General features: G+C 47.3%; 2 protein-coding genes across 2 annotated transcripts; one reads left to right on the top strand and one right to left on the bottom strand.

Moving 5' to 3' along the window:
• The first annotated feature begins 585 nt into the window (after window positions 1–585).
• UGDH (UDP-glucose 6-dehydrogenase) lies at window positions 586–12,129 on the top strand. The gene is made up of 12 exons (XM_061552272.1): window positions 586–895; window positions 3,088–3,268; window positions 3,998–4,099; window positions 4,420–4,620; window positions 5,926–6,123; window positions 6,561–6,708; window positions 7,668–7,762; window positions 8,667–8,797; window positions 9,004–9,143; window positions 9,320–9,411; window positions 10,184–10,294; window positions 10,777–12,129. The coding sequence occupies exons 2-12, from the start codon at window positions 3,098–3,100 to the stop codon at window positions 10,885–10,887; spliced, it is 1,500 nt and encodes a 499-aa protein (XP_061408256.1). The 5' UTR covers window positions 586–895; window positions 3,088–3,097; the 3' UTR covers window positions 10,888–12,129.
• On the bottom strand, window positions 11,081–18,801 carry LIAS (lipoic acid synthetase). Its single transcript, XM_061552275.1, is given in 12 exon segments — window positions 11,081–12,787; window positions 12,905–12,953; window positions 12,955–13,017; window positions 13,781–13,851; window positions 14,665–14,810; window positions 15,172–15,300; window positions 15,408–15,473; window positions 15,921–16,069; window positions 16,620–16,700; window positions 16,843–16,936; window positions 17,038–17,186; window positions 18,298–18,801. Coding segments are annotated over 12 exon segments (1,230 nt in total). The 5' UTR covers window positions 18,475–18,801; the 3' UTR covers window positions 11,081–12,731.
• Between the last annotated feature and the right edge of the window lie 1,092 nt (window positions 18,802–19,893).

Here is a 19,893-nt window from a genome sequence, read left to right as displayed (position 1 = left end):
GCAATAGGGAATGTGAAGCTGGTAAATGAGACCTTAGGTCACATTTGTTCTTCGAAACAGTGAGGATATCCAGCAGGTAGTCTGCAGATTTTTTTTTGGAAGTACATAGTACAGGTAGAGTATCAGCAAGAGTACTTTACCGAAAGAACCAAAGAGTATGGATTCCTGCAGTCACGAAAGCTTCAAATCTAGATTCATCGGATGTGTGCGCCGGAGAGTAAACCCACAACAACATTGACAAGTCGAGTACGACGTTTCGCTGTTGATTACAAACCAGCTTAATGAGCCAGAATTGTGAAATTTTTCACAAAAATTGTGACATTTTGCTTTTGTTTGTTGCGGTTGCACCCGATTCAAGAGCCGAATGGCTCACAGGGCTACACCAAATAAATGAAACTTAAAAACTGAATAAGTTGTCCTCCTTATATTACGGACACAGTCACATTGGTCGCGATAGGCCTACGCGTAAAATGACGTCATTTGTGTTTAACGTCATTTGTGTTTGACGTCATTTGTGTTGTCTCCGCGTGTCGTTGCCGTGACGTCATCACTCCGCGACCCGCCGGCCCGCCCCCTCCCCATCAGCTGAGAGCGAAGTCCACGTGGCCGCGTCTCGTCCTGCAGCAGCAGCAGCGGCAGCGACAAAACGAGGGTGGAATTCCACGTCTTTTAGCATCAACAGCATCAACAGCAGCAGCGACAAAACGAGGGTGCAATCCCACGTCTTGCAGCATCAACAGCAGCAGCAGCGACGGAGCAAAGGTGGAATTCTACGTCTTGTAGCAGCAGCAGCGGCGACGAAACGAGGGTGGAATTCTACGTCTTGTAGCTGCAGCAGCGGCGACGAAACGAGGGTGGAATTCCACGTCTTGTAACAGCAGAAGACAGACAGACAGTACGTTGCAGCACACCTCCGCTCGCCTGACACGCACTTCAATGCTGTTGCTTGTTAAGGCGACGGACATGGGCACGCCACATGACGAGCACGACTTACTAATCGGAGATGTATCGGCATTAGCTACCTGTTTTTAGCAATGGCCAAAGCCCCGAAACGTCGGCTCTTCCGTATTAAACTCATTATTTGGCGATGGTTGCTTCTGCGTTGGTCATGGTGTACAATTAGCACAAAACGGTCTACAACACTGGCTTTAAATAACATGTAATAGTTTATGTTAAAATAATATATCATACATGTTTTCATTAGAGGCAGTTATTGACGTGTTGAAGTTATCTTGCTCCGTATGTATGTTGAGGCTGTTATTGGACGCCTGTGTTGCGTTTTTGTATGCATGGTTAAGCCAACGCACCAGTCACGTTCATTACGAAGTGGTTACCAAGAGCAGGCAAGAGTATCAGATTCATTTAAAGAGTACGGAAGTCGCGACTTGACAATAACAACTAAAAGGAAGAAATGTAATCAAATGTGGGTTGCGTTTGTCTCGCAGGAGAACGCTACAGGCTGACAACAACAGCAGCAATGCGATAGGGAGGATAGTGAATTGTGGAGAGCATTGGAATAATTATCATAATTATTGTGTGCACAGGAAAGCATCAAACCTCACGACCTGAGTGCATATCTGTCAACCCCTTTTCAGCGCCTACCTTATAACAGACCAACACAAATAGACAAATCACCACTAGTACACTCACCGCTAGTACACTACTGCACTCACCACGAGTACACTCACCACTACAAACCTGTCAACCCCTTATCAGCGCCAACTTTATTACAGACCAATTCAGACCTTTATATTGGTCACCCCGTGCCCTTAGAAAATCTCAACGTTCATCCCACTAAGTCCCATCACAAGAGAGAAACAAACAAATAGATTAAAGCACATTTTTTTGCCCGTATTTAAACGACTGTACGCCTTATGGACCTGGAAACTCAATTCCCCTGCATAAGAATACGGAGTAAACCGAATGGGTTGACAGCTATGCGAGTGTCAAGCACAATGTACACAGTGTTGTGTCAACCCAAGGCCTCCAACACGTTGTGTCGGTCATGGGGGAGGTTGGCCATACTTCGCCACGCTGGTCAGTGTGGGTCGGTGAAATGGAGGATTTTTTGACGTTCCTCAAATTACGTAAACTTTGACTTTACGTAGCACACGAGTATTTGGCAATACTCTCTGCATGTTTGAAATTGTGCACCCCGATACTCTGGAAGTTACAACCATTTTATTAACACAGGGATGATTCGGGCTGACCGGACAGATTAGCATGGCCAATGTCATTTATTTTATGACACGGTGCCGCACATGTGGCCACATTCGTAGCATCACAAAGGAGAGTTCGTGTGCGTTTTTGTGTTCCAGTTTGAGGCCCTCTCGTCGTGGCTATCAACACGTGGACACTGGCCATTTAGCTCCTGGACGTATTGCCATACGCACAAATAGAATAGCAGCTCTGCTTAAGCCGACTTAACATCTGGTAAGAACGAAGGCACACTTGCCTCCTCCCCGGAATATCCAGCAGTGAGCTCACTTTTCTTTTGTACATGACAACCAATAGAGACAGGATTGCGCGTTTGGGTAGGAAAAAAAACGTGGACATCTGTATGTGTGTGTGTATGGATCGTGTGTGGGGTGCAATGGCATAGTTCTGCGAACCCGGCGGCCCCAGTTTGATTCCCTGCCACAGCTATCATCTCTGTCAAATATATGAACGGATCCTGGGGTCTCCACTCGGTTGATTCAGCCTGGTGCGGTGTGTGCGCATCAGCACTAGGGAGGACAGAGGCTACCAGATGTGGTGCTGGCCACACCACTCGTGCTGACCTTAATAGGTGTTCGCTAACATCATTGGATCCAAAACTCCGTTAAATCGTTTACACTGTGTTTGATTTATTTTAGAGAACTGTTCTTTTTGCGCCAATTGTTGGCGTGAGTTTCGTAGAAATAAAAAGTAATTTTGGTTTTTATTCCCGTTAGCCTGCACGTTCCTACCCTGCAATGTCCTGTAACTGCCACCATCGCCGTCAATCTAAGAGCCGTTTCGCCCAGTGGGCCTTACCGGCTGAAATAACATCCTTTGAGTCTGATGAATGCCACACTTTGGGGATATGTTTGTCTTGCGGCGCACCAGGCGCGACTCGATGGCGGAGAACGTGGTGGTGCGCAAGATCTGCTGCATCGGCGCGGGCTACGTGGGCGGCCCCACGTGCAGCGTGATCGCACACATGTGCCCCGAGGTGCGCGTCACCGTGGTCGACGTGAACGAGCAGCGCATCCATGCCTGGAACTCGCCCACGCTGCCCATCTTCGAGGTGAGACGCTGCCCCCTCATAATGCCCTCTCCTGATGCCACTCTCGTCCACCCCCCCGCCCGCCCGCCCCAAGGACAGTATCCATCGGCCTTGTTTGGCTCTACATAACGGGAAAACGACTAATGCCGAGTAAGTGGGTGACAAAACATGGAGCGAAAAGGGTGCAGCCCCACGATTGATTGCTCATGCCGCAGCTGGCGAAAGGATGTCAGCTAGGGGGAGCTTTGGCAAGCCCCTCGAGAGGGCGTTTATCCTACTCTTCTACGCTGGCCAGACGTCTTGGAAGAGAAGCAAGTACCCACAATTTACCCCATCCCTCATTATACTGCTGGGTGGACAGAGGTGGGGGGATTTAAGCAACTTTGCCCACTTTTAACTGTCACGCCAGTAGATTAAACCAATGATCTCTGCATTGCAAGTCCAGTGTGTTAATTATTACACGGCAGCATCCCTGACACAACAAAGTAAGTGGGTTTTGTCAGGACACTTCGCTGGAAGCGATAATGACTGAAAAATTAAACTGGTAGATGGAATGGCAGCCAAAGGAAATAATGTGGCTGCATGGATGACTACATAGAGATAGACTGATGAGAACAGTGCAGGAGTGGGGGATGTATTGTGGCTTTACAGGACCGTGAGGGTTCGCGATGACATGGGGAGGCCAGCATTGGATAGACAATCGCCGATGATGACTCATTGTTTTCGCTCTGGGCTTGTCCTCGCTTGAAGCCGGGGCTGCAGGAGGTGGTGGAGTCGTGCCGTGGCAAGAATCTCTTCTTCTCCACGGACATCGATGTGGCCATCAAAGAAGCTGACCTCATCTTCATCTCGGTGGGTTTGTTGGTGTGAGAAATCATAGTCCGATGGATTATCCAGTACGCATAGGAGCTACCTGGGAAAAGAAAATCCTAATTGGAGATTGTTCATATCTGCCTTACTCGGCTAATAAAAGTAAAATCCCGAGTGAAATTTCATAATAATTATATTAATCACATCCCATTGTCAATCCCAGAGCGAGATGAAGGCCTTCCCATACAGTGCTGGTCATAGGGGGGCTGTTTGACCATATTTGGCCATGCTGGTTCGTGCCGGTTGGGGAAGGGAAGTCTTTCTAAATCGTTAATCTAAAAGCATTTTGCATTGTGCCACAGGTGAACACTCCCACCAAGACTTTCGGCATTGGCAAGGGCCGGGCGGCCGACCTCAAGTACATCGAGGCGTGCGCTCGCCGCATCGTGGGCCTCTCCACCGGCTACAAGATTGTGGTGGAGAAGAGCACTGTGCCCGTGCGCGCTGCCGAGAGCATCAAGCGCATCTTCGACGCCAACACAAAGCCCGACCTGCACCTGCAGGTGCTTTAACGGGGTTGCTCGTGGTGGCAGTGGAGGTCCAAGCAGTGGCTCTCACTGCCCTCCCGTTCCAATGACGTACATGTACATCATCGGAATGGAATCGGAAGTAAAAAGGCCATGCGGGGGGGGGGCGTGCGGAAACAGTTTGGCACTCGTTATCGGAGAGTGCGATCGTGTCACTACAGTTCTCTGCGGTGAGTACGATGTCTTTAAAAAAAGCGGCGCTGTGTCTCTGAATAAAATTAACATTGAACCGCTTGCACATTCCGAGATTCGGAGGTTAACAGGACCCACCCAAGAGCTTGCACACGTCTCGGAACGGAAAAGGGTTAATCAAATCAATTCGTCCCATTTTTATATTGTTAGCCTATCACGAAGGCACTATGTTGTTTCAGACACCGCGCAGTCTGCAGTAGTTTAACACTATAACGACGTTGCTATGTGATTTCCCAATTAAGTAATATGCGGGAAATGTTTCGTATTTGGGAAGTTAGGACACTCTACCGCTCGGCCATGTTACCGGCACAGTGAATCAGAATCAGAATATTTATACTAGAGGAATCCGATGAGCTATGAAGCTCTTTTTCACAGACGCCCAGTAGGGGCGAGTCAGAACATTACATGAATGAAGGGAAGAAGAAAACGTCTTGGTCTTTGCTGTGTTTTGGCAACTTACCATAGACGTGTATGATCATTCCCCCCCAGAAATTCGGTAGATTGTCGAATTTCAGGTAATTAATTTCAATAATTTATAAATGTTTGTCTTTGTATCGTCTCTATTGTATTGTCTTAGATTGTAGCATTTCTCAGTTAATATTAATCATTGCTTTTTGAGTTCGGCTGAAAAAAATATTAATCACGTTGTCTTGTTTGCATCTTTAGGGTAGGGTATATTTACGTATGATTTGCAGAACTTGTAAATAATTGATTCTTTGACACAACATGTAATGCATGTATCAATCAATACATTGTTACGTGACTAACAGTTAATGTAAGTGATAGGGACTCAGATTAATGACCAGGAGCTCTAGGTGGCTTCGTAAACCAAACTAAACAAACTGACTTCCTTAACCAAACTCACCTTGAGTATGGCTTGTTTTTTATGGATTTAATCTTCAATTTTATTTTTTCATCTCTTCCTAGTTCAGCGCTCAATATAAGCCCAGCACAAGTCAAATTTATCCCTTGAAGGAGAACCCTCTGTCCCGGCGAGGGACAAAGGGACTAACTCAACGCTGTACACGCGTGTGTCCGTTAATGGACCACATACACTTGCTGCGATTTGTTTCGTCGTGCCCATCGTAGGTGCTGTCCAACCCCGAGTTCCTGGCGGAGGGCACGGCAATCCGGGACCTCAAGAACCCGGACCGCGTCCTGATTGGCGGTGACGAGACGAGCGAGGGCCAGCGCGCCGTGGCGGCGCTGAGTGCCGTCTACCTGCACTGGGTGCCGAGCAGCAAGATCATCGCCACCAACACCTGGTCCTCAGAGCTCTCCAAACTTGTGCGCCTTTATTTTTTATTTGGTTTATTTTTCTGTTTTTTGCTTCTCACTTTGTATTGCATGTTACGTTATTGTTTTGTTGATTTGGTTGTTTTTTTTATTGTCATCGAATTTCCATTTTTCTCTTTATCGTCCGTCATCATGCGATGGCATCACAAGTCATATTTGTCTCGGTTGTCAACATCGTCAATTGTGTGAATTTATTCACCGAAACCCTTCGACTAGTTCTCATTTTTTCAGATATATTGCCAACATTTTCCAGCTACAATGTATATACAGTCATTACACAGTACTCGGATCTATATGTAATCTTTATACGGTATATGACGATGGCTTGGTAAAAATCTACAATGAATCTACACGTTTATCAAAAAGTTTATACACTTTCACAGTGAATAACGCGATTTTTTAAATGATAAGGCCTTGCGTGCACACAGGCAGCCAACGCGTTCCTGGCTCAGCGTATCAGCAGCATCAACTCGATCAGCGCGGTGTGCGAAGCAACGGGCGCTGACGTAGAGCAAGTGGCGCACGCCATTGGCACCGACCGGCGCATCGGCTCTTGCTTCCTCAAGGCCAGCGTTGGTACGAGAATGTGGCCACACACGCCTCCATAGACAGGGTGACACCTCTCCCCTTGCTCCTGTTGTAAACAAAAATTTAATTTTACTTGACTTGACAACTCCTCCATGCACTCTACCTTGATACCCTCTCATCTCACTCCACTACCCTCCATGCATTCCACTACCCTTCCCTTTCAACTCTATCCTCAATTGACTCCTACCCCTACCGTCATCTCATTGTACTCTCCACACAATCTTTGCTCCAGCAGCCGAGTCTATCTATTGAAGCTCCCATTCAATCTTCACTCTGTGAGAAGTTGCTATTTTTCCTTGGAGCTCCCTTCACCCATACATCTGTGCTCTTGAGGCGTACATGAATTTGCACTCCCTATTAACCAACAACAGTGACCAGACCATACAGCCATGCACACCCGCAAGGCCAATGCACACCCTTAGGCTGGTGTAGATGAGGGAGTCTGCACACACCCACGTACGTCCGTGTTGTCCTAGTGATCCCAGGATTCTTGTCTTTATTGGCACATTTCACTGGCACATCTACTGGACTGTGGAAAAGAGTTGTATAGCTAATTGGATTCCTCCAGTATAAATATTCTGATTCGGTCATTTGCGAATGATGAGGGGTGCCAACACGGTGTGGGTTATTTGACCATACTTCACCACATTGGTCAGTGTGGGTTGGTGATGTAGGGGAGCGTGGAAGTACAATACAGTACAATGGATGTTGCCACTCTGCCCTCTGCTGCCCACCACTTAGCCCCGCAAGCCCAATGACAACCTGTTTTGTGGATGGTGATTACCCATCCAAGCACTATCCAGGCTCAAGCCTGCTTAGCTTTAGAGATCTAATGACATTGGCGTGCATTCCGGGTGATTTGGTCCTAGGCCCAGTGGCAGCGTAGTGCACTGAAATGTATCATGCGGCTGTTTCGTGTGTCTTGTGGCTGTCGCTGCTGTATGCAGGTTTTGGAGGCAGCTGTTTCCAGAAGGACGTGCTCAATCTGGTCTACCTGTGTGAAGCACTCAACCTCCCAGAGGTGGCACGTTACTGGCAGCAGGTGAGTGCGTCACTCTACTCCTCGCTGGAAAAAAAGCTCAATGTGCCACGCACATGAGCCTAGTGCCACTCCGTCCATAGCCTTACAATTTTGAAACGGTCGTTAACTCACTTTTGTCCAGTTACACCTCGCGTGCTAGAATATTTAGTGAACTCTATTCCTGCTTCATCCACCGGTATTGAGCAATAGGCTATCAGGTGTTCCCTTATCCGTGTCCTTCACCCTAACCAGGTGGCAGTGTGGTTAGATTGTTATTGACGTATTAGCACGATCTCCTGTTAGGTACAATGTGAAATTGCATTGCCTGTTTTAAACATTGGGTGGAGCAGTGGTGAAGTGGTGAGCGCACTGCGTCAAGGACCCGGCGGTCTGAGATTGATTCGCAGCCACTATCATCAGCGAGGAGTGATATCTGAACCGATCTTGGGACTCTACTGTGTTGACCCACTTGCACTGTTGAGCTTTTTGACATATAACCTAATAATCCCCATGGCCGACACAAGCCGGGGAGGACTTATTATTGAAGGGTGAAGGTGGTAAAGGCAAAGCAGCCCCGCTGGTAGAAGGGGCTCCATTCAAGAAAGATTGAGAGAGAGCACGCAACCTACTAATCGGAGAAAGGCAGGGGAATTTAAGCAACTCACCCATTGTTTCAACTCACCCATTGTTTCACGACTTCTAGATTGCAAGTCCAGTGTGCTAACCATTGCGCCATGGCAGCAGTCTGTAATTTTTATCAGAATATTTTAAGTTTAAACATGGGCATGTTTACACATTTTGAGTGAAAAGGACATGTGAACATAGTTGGTTTGCTCCGATGTGCTTTGTACCTGCTCGTATCCCCCTCCCTGCGTGCACTCGTTCTGCCGTGCTGCCTCAACCCGCCGGTTCTGTGGCGGCTCAGGTCATCGAGATCAACGAATATCAGCGACGGCGCTTCGCCACCAGGATCATCGGCTGCCTCTTCAACACGGTGACAGACAAGAAGATCGCTCTGCTCGGGTTCGCGTTCAAGAAGGACACGGGAGATACAAGGTGGGAACCGTGAAAAAAAATTTAATTTAAAAAATCAACTTTGAATGAACGTTTTACAGAGGCCTTAATTTCGATTAACTTGGCTTTGTGTTTACATTCTCATTGATTTAGATACACGATGTGCGTATTGCTTTCGTGGGTACAAATGTCCCACTCTTATCGGGGCATCGTGCCCATCAAGCGCTGTGCCATGTTCTCCGCCACAGGGAGTCCTCGAGCATCTACATCAGCAAGTACCTGATGGACGAGGGCGCACGTCTGCAGATCTACGACCCCAAAGTGAGGAAGGAGCAGATCGTGCAGGACCTCTCACAGCCGGCCATCTCCGGCGATGAGCCTGAGAGAGGTGAGCCAAGGAATCGCTGCGCGCGCACCGTCCGACAGCAGGCTAGCGAACACGGCAAGAAGCGGAGGTCCGTTTCATGATGCTGGGAGCTTGCTGACGGAGCATGCTGACTTCTTCTCGATGTGTCACGTGTGGGGATTGAAGCCGCCCTTTGATTTCCCTTCCTCTGCCGTCAGTTTCGCAGCTGGTGACGATCGTGACCGACCCGTACGAGGCGTGCGAGGGAGCTCACGCCATCGTCATCTGCACCGAGTGGGACCTGTTCAAGGTGAGCTTCGTCTTGGGGCTCAGGCTCGCCGTTTACTCGGCGCCAGGCCCTGACTGCCGAGTGTCGCGCGCGTGTATACAGTGGGGCCGACGTGACTGCTGCTTTTACCGGCAGTATTGAAAGTGCTTGTGCTTGACATTGTCATGATCATCAGCAGCCAAGTGAGAAAAAAAACCTGTCTTGACAAACATGGCACAGCTCAAATCAGATGAAGTAACTACATGTCAGGCAAGGAGATACTCGCCACGGTTATTCACGGGGATATTAGTAGTGCTGTTTAATATATATTAAATGTGACTTTCTAGAACATTGTATAGCGCAGTTACTCTAGTGTGAGAGTGAAAAAGTTACTATCAGGAGCAGCCATTGTCTATCCACTGCTGGATGAATCCATCCAACTCCATCTGGATGGATATACAGTAAAACAATTACTTTATATTGGTAATGATACAGACCTATGCATGGATAAAAGTGTAGATATTTAACGACTGCTGCCAGTTCTTTTCCTACACCTCTTATTAGCATGGTTGGCTATGTACGGCGTGAAGGAAGTTCAACATTTTTGTACTTAAAAAGTGTATCACGCTAAATGTCCCTGTAATGTAGCTACTGTAAAAGCCAACAGGTGACTCAACGCCTGTAGTTACCTCATGTCAGCATTAGTGATTCGAGGTTGCGTTCGCTTCACTGCGACATCCATCCTGGCAGTTGCACCTGACTGAACGACATCCCCTTTTCTGTCGCTACTGCCCTCGTCGACGCGCGCTGTCAGGAGCTGGACTACGAACGAATCTACGGGGGGATGCTGAAGCCGGCGTTCCTGTTTGACGGCCGCCGTATCCTGGACACGCTGCACAACAAGCTGCAGCACATCGGCTTCCAGGTGCTACCACAATTCAAATTGTTGAAATTAATTCCCGGTTAAACACTTGAAATGTGTTATATTCCTCCGAGCCATGTTGCGTCGATCGTTCGTTGGACAGCTTTAGCCAAATAAGGTCAAGAAATCTCTGGACCTAAATGCAATAGATGGTTGGAATTTCATACTGAAAGCAACTTGGAAATTTAGGAATATATGGTAAGAAAGCGTTGTAAATGCAATCAGCAAAAATAGATTGTGGCAGTGGAGTCTCACCCAGAGGTCAGCGACCAAGGCAAAGAACTAAAGCCAGATGTTGGTGACGAAACTGAGCGCAGACCGTAGGGGTCTTGTGCCAACTGTGTCGCAGTTTCATGATCCGCCAGTATAAATTAAACTACAGTGAGTCGTGCAGACATCATTGGCACTTGGCCTTGATGACTGAGAATAAATGTTGGAAACGCTCCGTATGATGCATGACACTTTCCACGTGTCGGAGGGAGCAGATCGAGACGATCGGGAAACGCGTGGTGAAGAACGGGATCCCGTTCACGCCAAGCGCCGCCGACGTGAACACGGAGCTGCAATCGCCTCCAGCGAAACGCGCCAAGGTCTGAGGGGGAGGAGGTTTGAGCCCGGGCTCCGAGTCACATGACACACGGGCAGCACAGCTCCAACCGCACGAGCGAAGGGAAGAGACAAAATGTGCCGTGGTGCCCGAGCCGTTGCCCGAATCCTACCACGCGCTTGGCAAAACGACAAAATCCTCGCATGTTTAATCATTCAAGAGACAAGTCCAACAACTGATAATGTATTGTATTGATCATACGAATTTTTTATTACCAATGTGAAATCCGCTCAAGAGGCACCTCGCTGTGGTTTAAACAGGACATGATGTACCTACATAAAGCCTTGCGGATGCTCAACTGGATTCTTCACAGTCCATGCACCACTGCACATTTCAGTTGATTTAAATGTTGGATGTGTTGGGAATTGGCAGAGGCTTGGGTACAAATATTTGTAGTTTTTAGAGTGGGATAGTGTCCTGCCTTCACGACGTATTTGCACCAATTACAAGGCAGTTATTACTGCTGGCTGTACCTTGTTGCATCAGATTTTTTGTCTTATGAGTGGTAGAATTTTGGTCAGAAATGGTCCAATGAGGCATTTCCTCCTTTCAAAATGCTAGGGTTTGCAAGCACTCTATTCCAGTGTAATCTAAAGCCCTTTGTCCTGGCTGTGATAAGTTGAAAGGCCATACCTATTGTATGGCAAATCAAATGTCTTGGCCATACATGTTATTGTACACACAGCTGAAATTCTAAGCTAACAGGCTGCGTCACCATAACACTTGAAGTTGAGTATTCCCAGGGTTGCCATGTGTATCGTGTGTGCTGAAGGTTTACTTGAATTATTTTACGTATTTTGTACTTTTTAGTTCAGAGAGAAGTAGAGTTAGTCTCTACATATGGGCACAGTTCAACCTTGACATTAATCAGTGGTTTCATAGTTCATGGGTTCAGAGTTTAGCTGCAGAGGAACAAATAACTCCAAACATTCATACAATTGTGTGCTGTCTTTTCAACCTGAACAGTAATGAGCTCCGATTTTGAAAATGTTACTGAATGGTTTTAATTTAATTAGTGGGAGCATTCATATACTGCAATAATTTTTCGATTTGTTTAAATTCATATTTTTGTATGTTTAGCACAGTTGGTACTTTAACACTATAATGGTATATTACATTGTCAAATGTTAATTCCTAAATGTTTATTATCTTTATAATCATGGACCATTCCAAGCATTTAATCAGAATATGCTGTAGTTGTTTTTGTAACAATAAAAAGCAATATTGTTTACGTTTTCGTTTATTTTGATCATAGACCAAGAGTCACGTTAATTCATTCAACAAATATTAGTGCATTCAATCAAACATTCATTGACTTGCTGACAATTAATCATTGGCCTTAAGCAAAAAACTATTTAAAGCTATTACAATTCAGTTGCTTGACACAGCAGTCAAAATGGTACATTTATACAAATTAACCCGCAGTGCTTCAACTAATTCTGTTAGCTTTTGAACAGTTTCCCATGCTTAGAAGTGATGTAACATATAATGTGTAGAGTTTTAGGCTCCAGTGCAATGTTTGGAGTTTATAGGCAAAAATATTAAACTGACTTATTTCCACCCCTACCACCTTTACAAAGCAAACAATGTATATCCTGCAACTCATAACCCTGAAATAATAAAGGGTGATGAAACATGCAAGTAGCTTTATAATGAAAACAATAACGCAATGATTATTCCGAGGATAAATTGCACCAATGACTTACATTGTTGTCCTTGCCTACCCTCAAGAGCAGCTATACAATGGTGTTGTGTTGTAGGCACTGCTGTAAAGACAGCAAATTTTCATTTCCATCGGCAGCCTTCACATTTAAGCGCCTTCACCGCCCTGCATTAAGCACGTTCGTCCACTTTCCTCTGCTGCAGAAGGTTCTTCAGAAAAAACTCACCTGTACATGAAACGCATTGGCACAAGGCGATGTTCAGTGAAACGCATTGGCACAAGGCAATCGAGACGCACTGCTCTTGAAACGCAATCATATTTTCCGATCCCGTGGGGCACCCACCAGCCTTGTAGGAGGACCGCACGAGTGGTCCACTGGCCGTGTAAATGAAAGCCCAGCTCCTTCCCCACATGCTCCCACTGCTGGAACTTCTCCGGGGTCACGTACTCCTCCACCTGGCACCCGCACACAAACGGCCTGCACTGCAGAGGCGCTAAAAATATGGTTGCTCTGTGAAACACTGCTGCTGATTACTTCCCTTTGAGGCCCAATGGGGGGTAATGCATGTTAACTATAGGGATGGATGTTGCGGTTTGTGCTCTATACTGGTCTCTGATTGAAATATAATAAAATATTTTTTTAAACTATGGGGATGGATAGAGTTGGGGTTTGGAATAGGATTAATATTTCGCTGCAGGATTCTTTTACACTACAGTGCATGGGCTGCACTCTGCCCAAACAATGGCATTGTCTGTGATAACCAAAAGGAAGGCAAGTGGAAAGGGCGATGTGGCCATTTCAGGTGCACCCCATTCAAGGTGAGCTATGCTCCCTTGCTTAGTTCAGTTTGTGCTACATCTTTTCAGTTAGGGATCCCAATTACTGTATTCATGTTTTTTTAAAAGACGAATAACCTTTTATTCAAGAAACCTTTGAATTATCCTCAAGACTCTTCTCAGATGGAACTTACGTTGAATGTTTGGTCAATGACTTACTCAGTATTTTTGTATAGCATAGAGTAGTGGCACAGCTTTTGTCATGTGATCTATAGCGATTGTCTACTAGTTAATTGACATGCATGCGATATGTATTCTCTGATTGTTATTGGAAGTGACACGTGATGGTCTGCATATGAATAATGGTGGAAGTAGCAAAAAGCTGGTCTGCTCGATAGAGGCACATGCATGACTTGTTGATAAGCTCTCCCTAGAGCCATACCTTTAGGTGTCGTTTTGTAGGCTGCATGTACTGCCCAAGCGTCAGGCAGTCAACTCCAGCATCTCGGATTTCTGCCACAACAACATGTGGCACATGTAATGCCAAGAGGTAATGCGTCACTGTCATAAAGTAAATTTTCTCCACTCGCAATATAGAAATATTGTTCAACTATGCTGCATGGTCAGGTGCTGATCCTTGCTGTGCCATGTTCTGCTTTGCTCTATTAAGGGAAGACGCAACCCATAAGCAGCCCTTATAGTTACGTACTCTGGCTGTGTGACATGCGGGATATTCGATAAAAGGCAAGATTTCATGGTGAGAAAATAAAAGATGTTAATAAATTACGGTTGTGTACTCTCCCATGGTACTCTAGCAAAAGTGATGCATTCACTAATTAAAACATCCGTGCAAAGTCAGTGACATCACGGCATTCTAAAACTACGCACTTGTGATTTTAACGGATTTTTTTTCTCACCAACAAAGTTTAAAACCTGCATCGTCCAGTCCAGGGCACAGCATTTCTATATACAGTAAAACCTTGTATTGCGAGTAACTTGGTCTGCGAGTGTTTTGCAAGACGAGCACATTTTTTAAATAAATATTAATTTGATAAACGAGCGAGGTCTTGCAATACGAGTAGTACGTGTATACGCTTTGTCTGCCGAGCGTCACGTGATCAAAACTGATATACGAGTGCTTTGATATACGAGTGCTTTGGATTACAAACACGTTTCCGGAACGAATTATGCTCGCAATCCAAGGTTTTACTGTATATATAAGCTACTTGTTTTTTGGTTGCATTTTCCCTCCAGCCCCGACATGCCCCAAATGTGTCACATTTGTTTCACGTAAGTACTCCCTGTCTGGTCGGGCTGCCCACTCACCTTTCATGGTAGAAATCACCTGCTCGTCCGTCTCTCCGAGGCCCAGCATGATGGAGGTTTTGGTGAGCAGGCTCGGTTGCACTGCCTTAGCATGCCTCAGGACACTCAGCGATTGGTCGATATTGGCGCGGGGGTCTCGTGCCTTCCTGTAAATGGTAAACATTACACAAGCATAGAGCTCCAAAATTAAACTCCAGCAATGAGCTCACTTGTAAGTACAGGGTTATGTCAGACGTACTAAATAGTACAGAGGTGTGCTTTATATCTCCAAAGCAACTGATACAAATGCAAGTCTTTATCATCCTCTCCAAAAACACGGATAAATGTAATTTATTTTACAGGAAAGCCTCACTTGAGTCTCAGGACCCTTTACAGGAGGGTTCTGCAGTGGGACAATTGACCAATTACATAAGGAATGTTTTGCATATTGGAGGAAAACAAAGTACCCAGAGACACGTGTATGAGGGGATAACACTTGTGCTCCAAAAACATGCGTGGTTCACTCACCGCTGCAGCTCCCGCACGGTCTCCACGTTGTGCGCGTAAACATCCAGGCCCGACGATGCCACCGTCGCCACAGCCGCGAGGTCACCCCGGAAGTCGGGCGTGAGACACTCCACCAGGAGCTCTGGCTTCCTGAGCATGAGCCAACGTGGAATGAAGAAGTTTATTTTCATTAAAAAAAATCCGTTCTTGGGACTAAAAAGGAAGTGAATGGGATTTGTATCAAAAGGGAAGCGTACTTTTCTTTGAGATGCCGAATGGTCTCAGCGATGTGCGCGGCACCACCGTCAGATATGTCTTGGGAGAGAAAATATTTTATTAGCGGTAGGCGTTTGCACTGTGTACATGTTCGCGACTTATGCAAGCCAAGGATGTTTACTTACGTATAAAAACATACATGTGTGTTTCAGTATATAAAGTACAGCAACGTTACAAAAATTCTCGCCGGCATCTGCATTACTTAATCGTTTACACATTGTTGTTAAATTGCAAACAAAAATTAAGTAATCCCTGCTTCCTATTTCCTTTAGCAGACCACAATATGAATCCTAATTAATCTCTGCTGATGCGCAATTCATAAAACCAATGCAATGGAATCGTATGAGGGTATCGCCGAGTCACTACAACCCAATGCAGACAAAACATTCGAACTTACATCCATTTGCTATTTCCTATGGAGCACTACGTGTTTCACACGCCGATGCATCCACAGCCACAGACCACATTCAACAACCGCGCTCACCAGTCGCGGATCGACCGAAGTGAGCACCACGTAGTCGAGACCCCACGCGGCGATGGCGTGCGCCGTCTTGTGCGGCTCGGCCGGGTCAAGCGGAGGAGGCGCGCGCGCCGTCTTCACCGAGCAGAAGCGGCAGCCCCGTGTGCACGTGTCTCCCATGAGCTGCAACGCACCGCCAGTGCCATCATTGTCAAGAGTTGTGCACTCGCTCACGACACCCACATAAACCTCACGCCGACACGACCTCCCCGTGCTGTATTACATTATTATTACTGGTAGGAACCTCCTGGTTACACCAGCCCACAGGGGATTACTGTGTCCGTCGTGCAGGAAGGGGCTGGGTGGGGAGGGTGGGGAGGGGCTGGGTGGGGAGGGGCTGGGTGGGGAGGGGCTGGTCACCCCGTGGTGCCCTTATAAAACTCAACGTTTAACCTACTCACGCCGGTTTGTGCCCGCCCTCAAAGAGTCGGGCATATTTGCGGTATGCACCACGCCACCGTTGACCCTGGCCATTGACCGAGCAACTCAATGTTCCTACCAGCTCCCTCCGCAGGAATGTGTTACCTACCACTCCCGCCGTAATGTTGTGATAATCAACAGAGAAAGATTTAGGTGACAAGAGATGGTGGGAGAAGTAGAAGTGGGAGATGAGGATGTCGATAATGATGACTTATAGATTCAGTAAATGCTAACATAAAAATCACAAAAGTACCATGATGGTAGCGGTGGCTGTCGCATACTCGCCTCCTCCCCAGCATTCACCAATATTGGGGCATCGAGCCTCTTCACACACCTAAGAGCAATGGGGGAGGCAGAGAATGTACACGGACATGAACATCACTTAAATGCAGATGCCCGATCTGGGTGATTATTTTGTCACGACAAATGATGTATTATAATCTAGAGCGGTAAGCGGTAACAAAAAGTGCATTTACCGTGTGCAGATTCAGCTCCCGGAGTGTATTCTTCAATCGGTTGTAGTTTTTTCCGACTGGAATTTTCGTTTTGAGCCATGGAGGCAGCCTTAGCCTTTAAAGATAGAATCAGTTTAAAAGAGGGTTAAATGCAAGTAATGTATTATTTTGTAATACAATGTGGATGCCGTCTTCTGTGTGCACAAGTAGTCTTACCTTTCTCCTTTGCCACGTATCAGATTCCCTTTATATTCATCCCACTTGCTCCGATCTGCCAACTCTCCTGACAAGAACTCTTTCAGATCGGGCCCGTCCTCCAGCAACGGCTTTAGTTTTCTGGCCTCAACTTTCTCCTTCTGCCCAGCCTTGCAGACATGGATATAAGGAATACAAAAACACTTGCACTTAAGTAATGTACACAGGACACTATTGAGATCAATGGCAACTAAAAAAAGGGACTGAATTAGGTCCCAAGTGCAAGGTGTCTTTTAGATATCCTGGGAGAGCCATGGGAGGGAGCATTAAGGTTAGGTATATTCTGGATTTCGATGTAAAGCTTTCGTGACTGCAGGGATTCATCTTCTTGGTTCTTTCGGTAAAGTCACGTAGAAGGGAAGTAATAAAATAATTCTCACTACGTTTCGGCCACAACGCAAGCAACTCCCCGACAGACCTGGTCTTCACTTGAGGACGGCTGCTTGCGTTGTGGCCGTAACGTCGTGAAAATTATTTTATTATGTTTTATTTTTATTATTTTATTACTTCCCTTCTACGTGACTTTACCGAAAGAACCAAGAAGATATCTTCTGGATATCTATGGGGACTCAAGTGATACAATACAGGACTTTTATGAGCAACAGGGGACGTTTTTAAGGCCTCAAGACGGATGAGGACCTCCTGGAGACCCGTGGGTCCCCTCAATGACCTCCTGAACACCCACAGCAGCATCTATATAAATCCTGAAGGTTAATGTTGACCTCGAAGTAGACTTCAAGGGACTGTCGTTACTTGCCAGGACCTCAAGGATAAGCACCGATATTAAACTCGATGGGAGAAACCGGACAAGACATCAACCTATATAACAGACATGACCTCTATGTAACCGCCACAGACACACAAGACACTGTATCTACAAAGTCAGGACCTCAATGAAGGCAGGCACCAGCCGAGGATCTCAATGTACAACACCAGACCACGGGGGTCAGGCACCAACACCCGCCTGGACCTCAACGTCAACACCAGAGGAGGGAGAACCCACGGACAACCCACGGACCCGGGTGGGTGGAGGTGGGCAGTCGTGGCCAGGCTGAATCCCAGGCAGAGAGAGGGAGACAGAGAGGGCAGAGGGGGGTGACCTCGTGGCAGGTACCGCACAGGAGGGAGAACCCAGGGAGAACCCACGGACCCGGGTGGGCAGTCGTGGCCAGGCTGAATCCCAGGCAGAGAGAGAGAGAGACAGAGGGAGGCCTGTCTCACCGCCGGCTCTCGGCCGCCCTCCGCCAAGGTCGCGGCGGAGTCCGCGCTGCTGCTGCTGCTGCTGCGCCACGCGGGGCCCAGCGGCGGCAGCGGCGGCCTCCTCCTCGGAGTCGCCGCCACGAGAAGCAGCAGCAGCTCGCGGCCCAGCGCCAAGGGGGCCCGTGACGAGGTCGGCATCGTCGCACGGGACGAGGTGGTTGGTGGTGGTTGTGGTGTTGGTGGTTGTGGGTGGTGGTGGTTTTGGTGGTGGTGTTGTTGGTGGATGGTGGTGGTTTTGGTGGTGGTGTTGTTGGTGGGTGGTGGTTGTTGGTAGTGGTTGTGGTGTTGGTGGTTGTGGTGTGGATGGTGGTTGTGGTGGTGGGTGGTGGTTGTTGGTGGTCAGTGGTGCTGGTGGTGGTTGGTTGTGGTGTTGTTGGTGGTGGTTGTTGTTGGTAGTGGTGTTGTTGGTGGGTGGTGGTTGGTGGTTGTTGTTGTTGTTGGTTGTTGTTGTTGGTGGTGTCAGAGGAGGTGGCCGCACCGCGCGCTCACAGGAGTGAGCCGCCGACGAAGACGCCGCCGACTAACACGTGACCACCGCCATCCATCAACTCCGCCGTCGATTGCTCGCGACGAGCGCCGCCACGCGATCGGCTCTCGACTCGCCCGGTCTTGCTGGGGCACGATGACGATGATGACGATGGTGATGATGATGGTGATGACGACGATGACGACGATGATGGTGATGGTGGTGACGATGATGATGGTGATGATGATGGTGATGACGACGATGACGATGATGACGACGATGGTGATGGTGATGACGATGATGATGGTGATGATGATGGTGATGACGACGATGACGACGATGATGGTGATGGTGGTGACGATGATGATGGTGATGATGATGGTGATGACGACGATGACGATGATGACGACGATGGTGATGGTGATGACGATGATGATGGTGATGATGATGGTGATGACGACGATGACGATGGTGATGACGATGATGATGGTGATGACGACGATGGTGATGGTGATGACGATGATGATGGTGATGATGATGACGACGATGACGATGGTGATGACGACGATGACGACGATGATGGTGATGACGATGGTGACGATGATGACGACGATGATGGTGATGACGACGATGGTGATGGTGATGACGATGGTGATGACGACGATGACGATGGTGACGATGATGACGACGATGATGTTGCTGGTGGTGCTGCCCCCGGTGGGGAGCGGTGGTGTTGTAGTCGCGGTGAGCGCTACGAACCCACCCCCACAATTCAATTCCCACTCACGGCCACCAAATCGCCGGTGACGATTTAAAAAAAAGTTTTTTGGTTTGTCCATGTTTGTTTGTTGTAGCACGGAGTTAGACTGATGGCCTTAATCTAAGTTGTCTTGTGGTTGTTTGTTGTTGTTTGACTTGCATCCCACTGGGATTTGTGCACACAGCGTTGGTGCCTTTTCTGCAATATTTTGCTGTCTTTTCTTGGATTTTTTGTTTGCACTTAGTCACATAGTCACTTTAAGATGTTTTTTTGTTCATTTTTTTGTTTGTTGCGGTTGCATCCGATTCAAGAGCCGAATGGCTCACATGGC

The sequence above is a fragment of the Lethenteron reissneri genome, chromosome 16, assembly GCF_015708825.2.
Source record: "Lethenteron reissneri isolate LAM-NWPU_2019-01 chromosome 16, ASM1570882v1, whole genome shotgun sequence".
Taxonomy (NCBI): domain Eukaryota; kingdom Metazoa; phylum Chordata; class Hyperoartia; order Petromyzontiformes; family Petromyzontidae; genus Lethenteron; species Lethenteron reissneri.
This window is presented reverse-complemented; position numbering and strand designations above follow the sequence as displayed.

Bases quoted from the DNA above. Each gene is read 5' to 3' on its own strand.
- UGDH (XM_061552272.1), top strand. From the start codon at position 3,098: ATGGCGGAGAACGTGGTGGTGCGCAAGATCTGCTGCATCGGCGCGGGC. The intron at 4,100-4,419 runs GTGGGTTTGTTG...ATTGTGCCACAG, and splicing joins CTGACCTCATCTTCATCTCG to GTGAACACTCCCACCAAGAC. The intron at 7,763-8,666 runs GTGAGTGCGTCA...GTGGCGGCTCAG, and splicing joins TGGCACGTTACTGGCAGCAG to GTCATCGAGATCAACGAATA.